This window comes from Carya illinoinensis, chromosome 15 (genome assembly GCF_018687715.1).
Source record: "Carya illinoinensis cultivar Pawnee chromosome 15, C.illinoinensisPawnee_v1, whole genome shotgun sequence".
Classification (NCBI taxonomy): domain Eukaryota; kingdom Viridiplantae; phylum Streptophyta; class Magnoliopsida; order Fagales; family Juglandaceae; genus Carya; species Carya illinoinensis.
The window spans coordinates 44,339,604-44,356,456 of record NC_056766.1 but is presented as its reverse complement, the minus strand read 5'-3'; the positions used below and the strand labels follow the sequence as shown (position 1 = coordinate 44,356,456).

General features: G+C 39.8%; 2 protein-coding genes across 2 annotated transcripts; both read left to right on the top strand.

Moving 5' to 3' along the window:
• The first annotated feature begins 8,329 nt into the window (after positions 1–8,329).
• LOC122297084 (class V chitinase-like) lies at positions 8,330–9,889 on the top strand. The gene is made up of 2 exons (XM_043106981.1): positions 8,330–9,500; positions 9,618–9,889. The coding sequence occupies exons 1-2, from the start codon at positions 8,345–8,347 to the stop codon at positions 9,656–9,658; spliced, it is 1,197 nt and encodes a 398-aa protein (XP_042962915.1). The 5' UTR covers positions 8,330–8,344; the 3' UTR covers positions 9,659–9,889.
• A 4,723-nt stretch (positions 9,890–14,612) lies between these two features.
• LOC122297139 (class V chitinase-like) lies at positions 14,613–16,626 on the top strand. Its single transcript, XM_043107043.1, has 2 exons — positions 14,613–15,773; positions 16,325–16,626. The coding sequence occupies exons 1-2, from the start codon at positions 14,735–14,737 to the stop codon at positions 16,354–16,356; spliced, it is 1,071 nt and encodes a 356-aa protein (XP_042962977.1). The 5' UTR covers positions 14,613–14,734; the 3' UTR covers positions 16,357–16,626.
• Positions 16,627–16,853: the final 227 nt, after the last annotated feature.

Here is a 16,853-nt window from a genome sequence, read left to right as displayed (position 1 = left end):
CATAGATTATACTCATTCAATACATTTTAGACAAATTTTTTCCAGAAGCCTCTTCTCCTTTCATATTCTTGCTCTGCTAAGGTTTCTGTTCTCTAAATATATTCTACACTTTACATGGTATTAGACGTTTTATCTTCTTAATTCGTTTTTTTTTCGATGACTCCTGCTGCTAAATCTGTTTATGAGGATACAACTTCTCCTTATTTCCTTTATCCGAGCGATAGTCCTGGTGATTTTACAAATTACCTCTCGTATCTTTACTAAAAGAAGCTAGTAAATTAGAAAATTAATAAAGGAATATTAGAAAATTATCTCACATTAACTCGGCCAGATTTATGTTATTTTGTCAATAGACTTAGTCAATATATGGCTAAGCCTAGACAGCCTCATTTATAAGCTGCCTACAGAATTTTACAATACGTCAAAGGCACTCTTGGACATGGTCTTTTCTTTCCAACCGATAATACATTGTCTCTTAAAGCCTTTGCTGATTCTGATTGAACTTCTTGTCCTGATAGTAGACACTCTACAAGTGGTTATTGTGTTTTTCTTGAAAATTCTTTGGTTACATGGAAGATCAAGAAATAGACAACTGTTTATAGATCTTCTGCCGAGGCTGAGTATCGATCAATGACCTCTACTACTTGTGATATCATTTGGTTTCTAACCTTATTATTTGATTTGGGTGTTTCACATTCTCATAGTGCTCAACATTTTTGTGATAGTCAGGCAGTCTTACATATTACTGCTAATCCATTTTTCTATGAAAGAATGAAGCATATTGAACTGGACTGCCATTTTATTCAAGAAAAAATACAAGCTGGTGTTATCAAGACCTTTCATTTGCCTTCTAAATATCAACTTGCTGATGTTTTAACCAAACCTCTTGGTTATCACCAATTTAATCATTTAGTTTCCAGGATAGGAATACATTCTATCTATTCTCCATCTTGAAGAGGGATCATGACATAATGGACATAATTGTAATTTAATCTTTATCTCTTTATTTTAACTTCTGTAATGTAGTTGCCGTATAGCATTTTTATTCCTTTAATATTCAGCTTGTATAAATAGGCTACTATACATGGACTTTACTCATTCAATACATTTTACACGAATTCTTTCTAGAAGCCTCTTCTCCTTTTCATCTTCTTGCTCTGCTAGGGTTTCTATTCTATAAGTGTATTCTGCACTTTACAAGAACCTTTATTTTTAGAAAAATATTTTAACCACAAAGGAATTACATAAAAGTAAATTTACAAGTTGAAGTGGCTTGATGCAGTACGTCAGACTATAAAATTACTTTTAGTGTAAAATAAATTTAACAGATTGTTGAGTTTGGCTTGATTTCCTGCTGAAAATGTGTTTTTTGGGGGCTTGGCTTGACTGTTGCTTGACCCTGGCTCGACCGTAGCTCGAGCTAAGGTTCCGCTCGACCTCCGCTCAACAGTCCGCTCGAGCGAACTCATCCAGAGAGTTCCGCTCGACCTCCGCTCAACAATCCGCTCGAGCGAACTCATCCAGAGAGTTCCGCTCGACCTCCGCTCGAGCGAAATCTTCCAGAGAGTTCCGCTCGACCTCCGCTCGACTGTCCGCTCGAGCGAGAAAGTAACCCTAACGTGCGCTCAACACTTTGCTCGACGTCCGCTCGAGCGAATGTTCTGAATTAGCGCATTGTGCTATAAATACATCATTTTCTCTTCATTTTGAAAGGTGTTCAGCAGCCAAGAAAGAGAGAGTTTTAAGAATCCTTTTGTATACAATCCTAAGAGTCCATTGAGTGTATTGGGGCTTTAGGATTGGGGATTTTGTGATCAATACTCTTGTACTTCATCTTTTGTTCATAGTGAAATCATTGAAACCGACCCTGACAGTGGACGTAGGCTCACATTGAGCTAAACCACTTAAATCTTGGTGTTCTTTGTGTGATTGTTGTTTATTTTGTTGCTTCCGCTATTATTTACTTCAACTTAGCCTTTGTTTGTTCGGTCCATTCCCAACAAACTGGTATCAGAGCGTCAAGCTCTTTGCAAAATCTTGAGGAATGGCTATGGCAAAGTTTGAAGTGGAGAAATTCGACGGTCAAAACAGCTTTAGCTTATGGCGCATCAAGATGAAGGCTTTTTTACGACAACAAGGCTTGTCGAAAGTTTTGAAAGGGAAGGTATCCGAGGATTCTCCTGCATCGTCAAGAGAAGAAGATGAGAAGGCACATAGTGTCATTTTGTTGTCACTATCAGATGGAGTTTTGAGGGAGGTTGCCGATGAGGAGACCGCTTTCGGTCTTTGGTCCAAGCTTGAGAGCTTGTCTATGAAAAAGTCGCTCACCAACCGTTTGTATTTGAAGCAACGGTTATACACGCTCAAAATGAAGGAAGGTACTCCTATCTCTGAACACTTAGATGAATTTAATAAGATTATCATGGATTTGAGGAATATCGATATTAAGCTTGATGATGAGGATCAAGCATTAATTGTGTTGTGTTCGTTGCTGGTATCATTTGAAAATTTTGTAAACTCGATGTTGTATGGTAGAGACACCATCTCTTTGGTAGATGTAAAATTTGCTTTGAACTCTAAGGAGTTGAGAATAAAATTGGGTGTACAAGGCACGGATAGTCAAGCCAGTGGTTTGTTTGTTAAGAGTTCATCTAGTAGGGGTAGATCACATGAGAGAAGTGCAGAGAAGAACAGGAGTAAATCCAGGGGCAGTTCACAGTCAAAATTTAACAAGAAAAATGTTAAATGTCATTACTGCCATAAATTTGGTCATTACAAAAATGAGTGTTCTAAATTGAAAAATAGAGAGGAAGGCACTAGTTCCTCTAATGCTGTTAGCGTTGCTGATGAAAAGTCTAACGGCGTAGATATTGTTCTAGCAATTAGTGGCTCAAATAGTCGCTATGGTGACAAGTGGGTCATGGACTCAGCTTGTACTTTTCATATGTGTCCCAAGAGGGACTGGTTCACTACCTGTGAGTCAGTCAACGGTGGCTTCGTTTTGATGGGAAATGATATGGCGTGTAAAATTGTTGGGATTGGTTCAGTTAGGATTAAGATGTTTGATGTGATTGTCAGGACATTATCTAATGTTCGACACATCCCAGATTTGAAGAAAAATCTTATTTCCTTGGGCACTCTTGATTCTTTAGGTTTCCGGTACACTGGTGAAGGCGGAGCTATTAAAGTCAGTAAGGGCTCCATGATTGTAATGAGAGGAGATATGACAGATGGTCTTTATTTCCTTCAGGGCAGTACATTGACAGGTACAGCTGCAGTGTCTGTTTCAGATAATCCAGACTCAGACAACACCCGTCTATAGCACATGCGTTTGGGTCACATGAGTGAAAAGGGGATGTCTATCCTGAGTAAGTAGGATTTGTTGTGCAATCAGAAGATAGGAAAACTTGAATTCTGTGAACATTGTGTGTTTGGAAAACAGTGCAGGGTTCAGTTTACTACAGGAGTTCACAGAACTAAAAGTACTGTGGACTATATTCATTCTGATCTTTGGGGTCCATCTTCAGTTCCATCGAAAGGTGGAGACTAGGGGTGAACAAATAAGCCGCTGTTCCGAACCAGCCAATTTAACCGACCCGAACCGACACAAAAAACCCGAGCCGTTCCAGTATTCTTCGGAAGCGGAAATGGCCGCACCCGTTTCTGACTTAATCGAAAATTACCCGATACCCGTTTCTCTCGCTCTCTCCTCCTTGCTCATAAACCCTAGCAGGCAAGCATTTGTCGAATACATGATGATCTGAAACCAAATGTCTTATGCAATGAAAGTGAGAAAGAATACCAAAATCTCCGTTCTCCAAATAAAAATTTCCTGATGAGAAAGTTGCCTCTAAAAGCAGCTAAATTCGGGTTCAAAATCGTGCGTTGTACATATAAGTATATTATTTATTAAAATGTTATTTCAACTTTGATAGAATCGATTGGATATTGTCGAAAGAGAGAGAGAAACGGACCTGTTTGACAGATTCGGCGATCTCCGGGCCAATACCATCCCCAGGGAAGAGAGTGGCTCGGATCGACGTGGTCACGGACGAGAAGGCCCTGGACATAAACGGTGGATTAGCATTTGGGATTATGGCGGAGGAGAGGATCTGGCTCGACCGGTTTCTGAGGACGCGTCTAAGGAGCTTGGAAGCCATGATCATTGAATCACGGCCATGGTTCAGACCAGTAAATACTGGAAACCTTAGAAGACGTTATCATTATCGAAAAGAAGCTTGTAGAAGCCAGAGGAATGTTGGTTTGGGTTCGGCTTGAAAGCAAAGAAGCTGAACCATTTGGGTTTGGGTTACTGGGTATTCGAAGAGAAAAGGTCTGAAACGAATGTCTTATAGCATACGAAATAAATTAAAACGGAAAACCCGAAACAAAACGAGTCGGGTAAACGGGTAACGGGTAACGGTTCGGGAAAGCCATATCGGTAGTGGAAACAGGCGGGTCGGGTCGGAATGATGCTAATACGGTCCGGGTCGGGTCGGGTCGGGTGAACAGCCCTAGTGGAGACCAGTATTTACTTACCTTTATTGATGATTACTCACTGAAGGTTTGGACTTATTTTCTAAAACGTAAGAGCGATGTATTTGCTAACTTTAAACAATGGAAGGTTTTGATTGAAAATCAGACAGGCAAGAAGGTTAAGCGACTTCGAACCGACAATGGTATGGAATTTTGCAGAGGTGACTTTGATGAATTCTGCAAAAATGAAGGCATAGTGAGGCACCGCACAGTGAGACATACTCCACAACAAAATGGAGTAGCTGAGCGGATGAATAGGACTCTCTTGGAGAGAGCCCGTAGTATGCTTTCAAACGCCGGCTTGTCTAGAGATTTTTGGGCTGAAGCAGTCAACACAGCTTGCTATTTGGTTAACCGCTCTCCAGCCACAGCTATTGGTTTAAAAACTCCAAATGAGATATGGTCAAGTACTCCCTCTGATTATTCAAATTTGAAAGTTTTTGGCTGTCCTGCATATTTCCATGTTAATGATGGAAAACTTGAGCCAAGGGCAAAGAAGGGCATATTCATTGGATATGCTAGTGGGGTGAAAGGATTCAGGTTATGGTGTACTGATCCCAAATCACTTAAGTTTGTAATTAGTAGGGATGTAGTATTTGATGAACAATCCATGCTTAATCTGAGGAAGGAGTTTACTGTGTCTACAGGTGAAGAGCAGAGTAATGGCAAGAAGGTGGAGTCACAGGTTGAGGCTTCAAAAGGGATGTCAGACGACACCCAAGATCATGTCACTTCAAATGAGCATGATCTTGATTTTGATGATGGTGCACAGGGTGAGCAAGATTACAGTATTGCTACTGGTAGACAAAGGAGGCAGATCAAGCCACCTCAAAGATATGTTCATGCAGATATGGTGATGTATGCACTTACTACAGTAGAGGACATAGATAGTCAAGAGCCTTCCAGTTATTCAGAAGCTGTCAAAAGTAAGGAGTGTGCACAATGGTGCGCAGCAATGACTGAGGAGATTGAGTCTCTTCACAAGAACCAAACTTGGGATTTGGTTAAGTTGCCTAAGAAGACGAAGACTGTTGGTTGCAAATGGGTTTTCAAAAGGAAAGAGGGAATCCAAGATGTTGCAGATGCAAGGTACAAGGCACGTTTGGTTGCAAAAGGCTATAGTCAGAGAGAAGGCATCGACTTCAACGAAGTTTTCTCTCCAGTTGTGCAACACAGTTCGATTAGGGTGTTGCTTGCCATAGTGGCAGCACATGACTTAGAGCTTCAGCAACTTGATGTTAAAACAGCGTTCCTGCATGGTGACCTGGAGGAGACCATTTACATGCATCAGCCGGAGGGGTTCATTGTTCAAGGCAAAGAAGATCATGTGTGCAGATTGAAGAAGTCATTGTATGGTTTAAAACAGTCTCCAAGGCAATGGTATAAACGCTTTGACTCTTTTATGATAGATCATGGTTATGTGAGGAGTAGCCATGATTGTTGCGTTTATAATAGACAGTTATCTAATGGGTCTTTCATCTATTTGCTACTTTATGTTGATGATATGCTTATTGCTGCTAAAAGCATATCTGACATTAGTTTGCTGAAAACCCAACTTAGAAATGAGTTTGAAATGAAAGACTTAGGTGCTGCAAAGAAGATTTTGGGGATGGAGATCCACAGAGATAGGAAAGCTGGAAAGTTGTATTTGTCCCAAGGAAAGTACATTAAGAAAGTTCTTCAGAGGTTTGGAATGTCTGATTCCAAACCAGTAAGTACACCACTTGCTACACATTTTAAACTTTCAGCATCCCTATCTCCTCAGACAGATGAGGAGGAAAGCTTTATGGCTAGTGTTCCTTATTCTAGTGCAGTTGGCAGTATTATGTATGCAATGGTTTGTACTCGTCCAGATATTTCACAGGCAGTGAGTGTTGTTAGCAGGTACATGGCTAACCCGGGTAGAGCTCATTGGCAGGCTGTGAAATGGATACTCAGGTATCTGAAAGGTACTTCGAACCTTGGTTTAATATTTGATAGAGAAACTGACTACAATTTAAGGGTGGTTGGTTATGTTGATTCTGATTATACTGGGGGCTTGGATAAGAGAAGATCATTAACAGGGTATGTTTTCACTTTGTGTGGCTCTGCTATTAGTTGGAAAGCAACACTACAATCTACTGTTGCTTTATCAACTACAGAAGCAGAGTATATGGTAGCAGCTGAGGCTGTTAAGGAGGCCATTTGGTTGAAAAGCTTGATCAGTGATTTGGGATTACAGCAGGATGCAATTTCAGTGTTTTGTGACAGCCAGAGTGCAATACATTTGACCAAAAATCAAATGTATCATGAGAGGACAAAGCATATTGATGTCAGGTATCATTTCCTTCGGGAAGTTGTTATAGAGGGCGTGTTGGAAATTCAGAAAATTGCTACTACTGAGAATCCAGCAGATATGATGACAAAGCCAGTTCCAGTATACAAGTTCAAACTTTGCTTGGACTTGATTGGTGTTCGGGGTATGTGATTCCCTTAGGGGATTTGGTGGAGGGGTTCGGTTTCTTGGTTAATGGTTTTTTTTTTTTTTTGTTTAGGCTTGACGGAATTCAAGCCAAGGTGGAGATTTGTTGAGTTTGGCTTGATTTCCTGTTGAAAATGTGTTTTTTGGGGCTTGGCTTGACTGTTGTTTGACCCTGGCTCGACCGTAGCTCGAGCTAAGGTTCCGCTCGACCTCCGCTCGACAGTCCGCTCGAGCGAACTCATCCAGAGAGTTCCGCTCGACCTCTGCTCGACAGTCCGCTCGAGCGAACTCATCCAGAGAGTTCCGCTCGACCTCCGCTCGACTGTCCGCTCGAGCGAAATCTTCCAGAGAGTTCCGCTTGACCTCCGCTCGACTATCCGCTCGAGCGAGAAAGTAACCCTAACGTGCGCTCGACACTTCGCTCGACGTCCGCTCGAGCGAATGTTCTGAATTAGCGCCTTGTGCTATAAATACATCATTTTCTCTTCATTTTGAAAGGTGTTCAGCAGCCAAGAAAGAGAGAGTTTTAAGAATCCTTTTGTATACAATCCTAAGAGTCCATTGAGTATATTGGGGCTTTAGGATTGAGAATTTTGTGATCAATACTCTTGTACTTCATCTTTTGTTCATAGTGAAATCATTGAAACCGACCCTGACAGTGGACGTAGGCTCACATTGAGCTGAACCACTTAAATCTTGGTGTTCTTTGTGTGATTGTTGTTTATTTTGTTGCTTCCGCTATTATTTACTTCAACTTAGCCTTTGTTTGTTCGGTCCATTCCCAACACAGATCATATGAAGTGACGTCAATTCATAAATTTATTTTTATGTAATCTTTTTATCCATGAGCAGTTCTCTTTTATTTATCCCACAAGCAGCCAAGGGAAAGCACTTATTCCATTCCCAGGCAATCAATGGGCCCTGAAAATGAGATATCGATTCCTTAGGGCCACTTCGAGCTATCAAATACCAATAATGTTAGTCCTCAACGATTCCGACGGAGAATTGTATATCCCTACAGATGGCTTCTGGATACATGCAGTTAGCTAGCCTAGCAGCACTAAATTAAAGGTGTGACTGCAGAAAAGCATTCATTCCTTCGATTGACGATGCATGTTCGCACAATTGTCCGCATCTCATTTGGAATGGACGTCATGCATGCATGCGTGCACAAGTGGAAGTGTAACCTAAGCTAGCCAGCCATCCACAGATAGATTCTCCATGATCTAATTAAAAGCCTAGCCCAGCTGTCTTGGATTCGGACAATGAATTAAGTGGCAGTGTCGCTGTTTGGGACAACATGAATCGATATTAATCGATGATCGATCATATCTTTATGGTCATGAAATGGCTATATATAGGCGTGCTCTGCCTTCTCAAATCTGCGCACCAAATCCCACATATAGCTCTAGCAACCAAAGATCGAGTACTACGTACACTACTCTGTCTCAGTCTTCGATCTCTTCAAATATGGCTTCAACTGGCGTTGTGAAAGCCGGATACTGGAATTGCGGAAGCACATTCCTGGTGTCCGACATAAAATCCTCCCTTTTCACCCATCTTTTTGCTGCCTTTGCGGATGTCAACTCTAGTAACTACCAAGTTACCTTTCCTACCCTATACAAGCTCCAGTTCGAAAGCTTCACCCAAACTGTGCAAATAAAAAACTCTGGAGTTAAAACCCTTTTATCCATCGGTGGTGGAGCCTCTGGTGTAGCTTCGGCCTTAGCTTCAATGGCTAGCAAGAAAGAAAACCGTAAAATATTCATAGATTCCTCCATAACTCTAGCCAGGGAAAACAACTTCCATGGTCTTTGCCTCAGCTGGCTGTACCCCTCCACGACCTCGGAAATGACTAACCTCGAGTCCCTCCTCAAGGAATGGCGAGCAGCGGTGGACGACGAGGCCAATAAAACCAGAAAATGTCCGTTGCTTCTAACCGCAGAGGTATTTTACTCGTCAGCAATAGGCTCGGCGAGTTATCCCTGCACGACTATTGCAAACACGTTGGACTGGATCAACGTATTGGCCTTTAACTTCTATAGCCCCGGTTCGTCACCCACGGAGACTGCACCCCCTGCTGCATTGAAAAACAAGCAAAACGGATCACTTTGCGTTGAAGCAAGCATAAAAATCTGGATTGATGCAGGTTTGAAAGCTAAAAAAATAGCCCTATGCCTTCCGTTTGTTGGCTGGGCATGGACTCTGACAAATCCATTGAAGCATGATTTATTTGCACCAGCTGCGGGACCAGCTCTTTCTGTAGATGGATCCATTTCTTTTGCCCAAGTGAAGGTATTCATAACCGACCAAAAGGCCACAACAGAGTACAATGACACCTACTCCACAAACTATTGCTATGCTGGTGTTACTTGGATTGGTTACGATGATTTGGAAAGTGTAACCAATAAGGTTAAATATCATGCACGTAAGGAACAACAACTGCTCGGTTACTTTGCATGGCACGTGGGCGCCGACAATAATTGGTCTCTTTCTCAGAAAGGTATATATATCTTTTCAAAGTTTCTTGATTAATTATCAATTAGTTTGTGATGTTACTGAAAATTAATGTCTTTTTGGTTCTCACTTCTAACTTGTACTTTTATTTTTGTCTTCACAGCTTTCGATACATGGGATAAATGTGCTAATTCTAAGCAGTGATCAAGGTGGCTTGAGTACCAATAATAATCAACAACGTACAAGGCGTGGAATAAGGCGTGGAACACATCATATATGGTGTGTTCGTAATATATATAGACGCTTTTATATATTCTCAAGAATAAGGCCAACCTTATGGCTCATGTTGTGAGATATGGTGTGTTATGTGTGTTAGAAGCTTGTATTATCATTGGTATGCATGGCTAATAATATTAAATATGTTTGCTTTTTATATGTAATGGTCTTCTAAATACATGATGTTGAATGGCATACGTGCATGAATGATTTTTCCCTAAACCATATATATATATATATATATATACACAATCTTTTTGGGGGGTTGGGGGAAAAAGAGGATTTCAAGAGCCAATTTACAACGTAAGATAGTATTAGTTTCAACAATAATATCAAAACTGTAAGCAATAAATATGAACTTGATATAAAGCATACAACAAACAGGACTTTGTGTTGCGAGCAAAAGTCACTGCAAAATACGTAAATAACTGCAGCGACTTCTGCTCGCCCCAAGTATTTTGGTTGTTAATGCCATACATATGTTGTGGCGCTAAAAAGACTCAGCTAGCGAAAGTAATAGATCATATATCCATGACCCAAGTGTAAGGAGAAAGTAAACACCATCTGATCAAGAGAAGAAGAGCCATGCATATTGGTGTCATTATTTTGCCTATAACTTTGGTTATGAGTATCAAAATCGCTCATATAACCCTAACTTGGAAAGCTTTTCTTGGCGGGCATGTCATGGTCATCACACTATGCTTAGTGGTCCCGAACTCGACCTTTAAATCAACCATTTTTTCCTTCGAATCATCAAAGTTAATTTTCTTTTTAAGAAAATGTTTTATCTTTCATTTTTAAAGATGATTTTGTTTCAATTTGGGCCAGATTTCGTTGTAAGATTCTTATTTTATTATATAATTTATTTTTATGTAATAATTAAGATTTTACCTTTTTTGAGTTCGGCTCTTGGGTTTTAGAATGAGTTTTCAAATTTTATAAAAAAATCTTACTCTTAGGGTTTTCTATGTTTTACATCTTTTCTCAATCACCATCTCTAATTTTTATTGATTAACTAGCAATCAAAATAGTTATTGTTTTCATCTCCGGTGTTACACACATACACACACACACATATTTTAAGAGTTCTTCTCCGTACAGGCAAGTTGTGCACCACTGCTGACATGACAGGTTAAATTATTTTAAAAAAAAAATAGAAGAAAGAGGGAAACGAAATCGTATGAAGAGAATAGAAAGAAGCAGACCAGCTTCATGATTTCATCTTCTCCCTTTGCAACTAAAATCTATTTCTCTATTCCTTTGCTCAGAAATGGCATGGAAATTAACTGAAATCAACATATTTCACTCGACAAGTATAACCAAAAAAGATCACCATCAAGTTTTCCAAAATCATGCTTCTCTTTAAGATTTTCCTTATTTTCACAAGAAACAAGCAGACTTTTTCTATCACGAGCGGGAACTAATGCATTTGAAAATCTAAACAAAGAAAACTCAAAAGATGAACAGACCAAAGCATATTTAGGGTTTCCAAGTTCATCCTTGTAGGCATCAACAATTGCCTAAAAATACGTGGGGGGGGGGGGAGTCAACAACTGTAAATTGCGAAAGAAAAAAAGGGCCAGGGTTAGGGCTTTCAAAAAGAAAATAAAAAGTCCTACTTGAACATCACGATCGGAGAGAGAAAAGGGAAGGGGGGCCACGAGAGCCATCAGGGTAGTCAATTGCGCATTGGGGAAAGTAGAGGGCTGCGGCTTAGCGAATGGTGTCGTTTGGAAGCCGAAACCCATAGAAGCTGGCTTCTGAAACAACGGAGTCTGTAGCTGTTGTTGTTGTTGAGGATGAAAAGAGAATGGTGTGGCGAAGAGAGAGGAGCCGAGTCCGGTAGCAAAAGACGGCGTCGTTGGTGTCCCGAATGCCATCCTTAAAATCATTCAAATAGGATTTTCAACCCATGCTATAAGAAAATCAGATTTTTGTGATCAATTTATTGCAACCAAAATACTATTTGCAATCAAATTTAGCTTAAAATAGTCATTTCACTGGAATTAACTGGTTTCAAATAAGCAGTTTTCTTATAGCGCGGCCAGACCCAATATTAATTGAGCCCATACTTAAAGTCACAACCTTAATAGTACTGTCGGCCGAAGTATTGGTTGGAAATTAAAATATAATCGAGACAAACTAGAATGAAACACTAGCTTGTAAATTAGCAATTAAATGAAACATACCTAAAGCGCAAGATGCTCTAAATAGGTTCCAAACGGGTCTGCAGGTTCTAAACTAGAATGTCATCATGGTGGTCTCTTGATCGATGATCTACACAGATCATGAACCCAAACTCAATCCCATATTATCACATGTCGTATTATTGAAACTTCAAAAACAATTTTGTGTGAAAAGTATTGATGAAGTTTTGTTTTTTCAACTAAACGGTGGGACTATGCATGGTGAAGAGCCTCTCTTTCAAAATCATAAACTTGTCACCAGAATTTGCGCGTGGGGTCTCGAAAGTTTGGGGAGACTTTGATAGTACTTAAGTTAATAAGCTGATCTTTACTTGAAATTAATAAAGAGAGTTCAAGAACAATTCAGCTAATTATCTCGTTTTTAAATATAGTCTTCACTCTTAATTGGATATTTCCCATAAATAGGAGCCATAGATGTTTACCTATTGTTGGGCTTAGAGCTGTTGATCTGCATTGAAGTGGTTAGTTCTGATAAAGTATAATTGAACTCTAATTATAAATTACTTGTGAGTGAGGACCAATTAATACTCATTTATATAACTCCTACAAAGTGGATTTATATAAAATAAAATTTCGTATGAGCCATAGGCCCATATTGGTCTTCAAGTCCAATATTTGGTTTTTTTAACATCGTGGAAGGCACAACATTTTGTTTCATCTTCTCTGTAAAATTCTCCCTTCTTTCATCAACATCCTCCATAATCTGTGTGACATCATCTTGCCATTTAGTATGAGATTCAAATTGACTGTCTCTGGATTCTACGAGATCCTTTAATATCAATTGAACATTTATGCCCTTTATCTCAGCCTTCCCTTTAGGGATATGCCACTACAAGAAATCTCCCTTTTTGCAGCGTTTTTTATTTTGTTGCAATAAAAATCGCTGCAATAGATAGTTTTTTGTAGCAAAATATGTAATGTTGCAAAGATTTCGCTGCAAGAACTGATTTAATGAAGTGGGCCGCTAGGCTTTATTTTTTGCAGCGGAAACTTATTTTATAGCGGCGAAAATACGCCTTGCTTTTCTAAAACACTTGTTACAACGGCGTGATACCGTTGCTATTGCCTCAGGGCGCCAAAAATTAGAGGACAATTTATTTTTCCCCCCGAAACAACTCTGTTACCAGCTACCCTTGTCCACTTCGAAGTTCTTGCCGATTTCCTCCACCTTCGGTGCCCAGCTAACCAACGATATACACAAGGTTGGAAATCTACCGTCGATCGTCGAAGAGGTCCTGAACCCTAGATTCTCCACCACTACATTTCCCTTCCGCGGAAGCTACGGTCATCGTTTCCTCCCCATCCCGCTCTGTGTGTGTGTGATTAGTGTCGGAGTGGTTTGCCCCTCCGATTTCCAACCGTTGTATCGGACGTAGACATTGTGGAACCTACTGCTACAGGGTATACCTTCCGCCACCACAGGTATCACTGCAACTCATTTTTGTCTCTCTCTCCCCCTTCAGCCGCGCACCTTGCTTTACAAAAATTGGAGCTTTTTGTTTGTCTATGAGGTTGTCATAGAAGTTTGAGTGTAAAAGCAGGAATCACTTTCACCATTTATATTTCCTTAATTTTTTCTATGCGTCGTTTTTTGTCTACTGCTGAGATGTTGGTTTAGTATGTTCATTAATGGTCGGGTGAAGGAAGCTATTTCCATCCAATATCCTGGAAAATGCAAGTTATTTCGTGAAGTGGGGTTTTAGATGCTATCTAATGTATTAACTTGGTTTTGAAAAGCCTAGAAAAATTTAGGTCTGTAAGTGTATATCAGGAAAATCTAAAATGCTGTTGGCCTTGAGATTTGTATTCCAACGTTAATGATTTTAGGGCCAACACGAATAAAGTATGTGCATAAAAGTAGGATCTGTTGTCCCTGCTTCTAATCTTTAGAAAAGCGAATGAGTTTCTGTTGAAACAAAAACATTTCGCCGCATGACCCTATATATATATATATATTTATATAGTTTATATATCTTCCTTTTAAAAGCTAGCCAATATATAGCCTTGGTCCAATATCCCACAAACAGCCAAGAAGAAGAACTTATTCGTTGGCGATAGGGTCTGAAATTGAGAGATTGGTTCCTCAATCCACTTTGAGATATAAAGATACAAATAATAGTCGATCCTAAACGATTCCGACGTAGAAATGTCTATGATTGATGCTTGATATATGTATAGGGCTTAGGTTAATTATAAATCTCAGATGGCTTCTGGATGCACATTAGAATTGAAAAGTAGTGGCATATCAACTAGTTTCAAAAGGCCGAGGATAATAGATATTCAAGTACGTATAGCTTAAAAAAGAAGGATTAATACGGGGAAGCAGCTCCAAAGTTGATATATAGCTGATGGTGATATATGCTCTGCACTAAAGCTAAGTGTACGTACTAAAAAGAAATATTCAATATTCCTTGATTGACGATGCAGTTTGTTCACACCAGAGTCCACATCTCTTTTGTAATATACATCATGCATGCAGAAGTGGAAGCATGACGTACGCACGCTAGCTAGCCATGCACAGATCATAGATTCGCCATGATCTAAAAGCCTAGCCCAGCTGTCTCGGATTAGGCCATTCAAGTGGCAGTGTCGCTGTTTGGGACAACATGAGTCGAATATATTAATTGATGATAGTATCTTTATGGCTTCGATCAAATGGCTAGCTATATATAGGCGTGCTCTATCTTCTCAAAGCTGCGTACCAAATTAAATCTCACATATATATATATATATCTCTGGCAACTACTGCAAAGAGTAGAACGTACCGCACTGCCCCCAGTCTTCGATCTCTTCAAATATGGCTTCAACTGGCGTCGTGAAAGCCGGATACTGGCATTGCCACAGTGCATTCCCGGTGTCCGACATAAAATCCTCCCTTTACACCCATCTTTTTGCCGCCTTTGCGGATGTCGACCCCACTTACCAAGTTACCTTTCCCACCCTATACAAGCACCAGTTTGAAACCTTCACCCGAACTGTGCAAATAGAAAACCCTGATGTTAAAACCCTTTTGTCCATCGGTGGTGGGGCCCCTGGCGTATCTTCGACCTTAGCTTCAATGGCTAGCATGCAAGAAAACCGTAAAATATTCATAGGTTCCTCCATAACTCTAGCCAGGGCAAACAACTTCCATGGTCTTTGCCTCAGTTGGCAGTACCCATCCACGGCCGTGGAAATGACCAATCTTGAGTCGCTCCTCAAGGAATGGCGAGCTGCCGTGGAAATTGAGGCCCTGAAGACCACCAAGGCTCGGTTGCTTCTAACCGCAGAGGTATTTCACTCGCCGGATATCTGCTCGGCGCGCTATCCTTGTAGGGCTATTTCAAACAACTTGGACTGGATCCACGTATTGGCCTATAACTTCTATACCCCCGCATCGTCACCCAACGAGACTGCACCCCCTGCACCTTTGAAAAACAAGAGAAACGTATCACTTTGCGTGGAAGCAAGCATCGATACATGGATTACGGTAGGTGTGCATGCCAAAAAATTGGTCGTAGGGCTTCCCTTTTTCGGCTGGGCCTGGATTCTGAATAATCCATCGCAACATGGTTTATTTGCACCAGCACATGGACTGGCCGTCGTACTGGGTAAATCCGTCGATGGATCCGTTCCTTTTGTCGCAGTCAAGAAATTCATAGGCTACCAAAACGCCACAACAGTGTTCGATGAGACGTACCTCACAAACTATTGCTATGCTGGTACTACGTGGCTTGGGTACGATGATTTGGAAAGCATAATCTCGAAGGTTACATATTCACGCAAGGAAAAGGGACTGCTCGGTTACACTGCATGGCACGTGGGCGCCGATGATAATTGGTCTCTTTCACAAACAGGTTAGCATATTATATATATGAATTTTACAATATTTTTATATACCTTTCCAAGTTCCAACTCATGATGGTGACGTCTATAAATTTTCTTTTGCGATACTCGTACGATCGAGAATATACAGTGACCTATCCGAACGACTTATATATATATATATATATATATTCGTTAAATGTAATTAAGGCTGAAATATCTTTAATTGAGTCGTCTCGAACAATCCTTAAAGAAAGAAAGAAAGAAAGAAAGAAAAAGCAATTAACTAGCTAGCTGCAATGTCAAATATTATAATTAAAGTTGTTTATTTTTGTTATTTAATGCAAATTTTGGTTTATTTATTATATAAAGGGGTGGCGTTCCAATTTAAGTTTTTCATTTAAAGAACTGTGTTTTCTGTCATTTATAAGCCATTAATTAGCTCTTGGCAATTAATCTAATTTGGTTGTATGCATTACAACATGTCATGCATGCTTTCCTTTTTCCTGAAAATTATTATTATTGTTATTTTGTTCCATCTACCAACCTCATGTACACTTCTTATAAATTATTGTCTTTGCAGCTTTCAAGACATGGGATACTTGTGCTAATTAGTGATCATCAAGTCGGCTTGTATTATATATATACCAACAATAATCAGCAACATGAAGCCCTGAAATCAGATATGGTACCGTGTGTTTGTATTCTCAACAATAAGGAAGATCGAGGATATGACCTTATGATCTAGACGTTGTGTGTATTATACAAGAATAGAAGCTTGTATTGTAAACAATAAGGCCGTCCCTATGAGCCGGCTCATGGTGCATGCAGCATGATGTGAGATATTACGTACTGAAAATAACGAACCAGCTACGAGTTTTAAAATTTTTTAGTTGAATATTGCTTGTTTATTAATTAATCCACCTCAAAAAGATTATTTTCATTTTCTAGGAAAAACTTTCGTACACGCATGATGTCCATACAACTCATTGTATGAGACTCATTGAATATTATTCTAGAATACTAACAAGATGTTAAATGTTAAATGTTAACATTTTCCAAAGAATATAATAGATCTTTACCAAAATAAATGTTAAATGGACTTAAAAAAA

Bases quoted from the DNA above. Each gene is read 5' to 3' on its own strand.
- LOC122297139 (XM_043107043.1), top strand. From the start codon at position 14,735: ATGGCTTCAACTGGCGTCGTGAAAGCCGGATACTGGCATTGCCACAGT. The intron at 15,774-16,324 runs GTTAGCATATTA...TTGTCTTTGCAG, and splicing joins TTGGTCTCTTTCACAAACAG to CTTTCAAGACATGGGATACT.
- LOC122297084 (XM_043106981.1), top strand. From the start codon at position 8,345: ATGGCTATATATAGGCGTGCTCTGCCTTCTCAAATCTGCGCACCAAAT. The intron at 9,501-9,617 runs GTATATATATCT...TTGTCTTCACAG, and splicing joins TTGGTCTCTTTCTCAGAAAG to CTTTCGATACATGGGATAAA.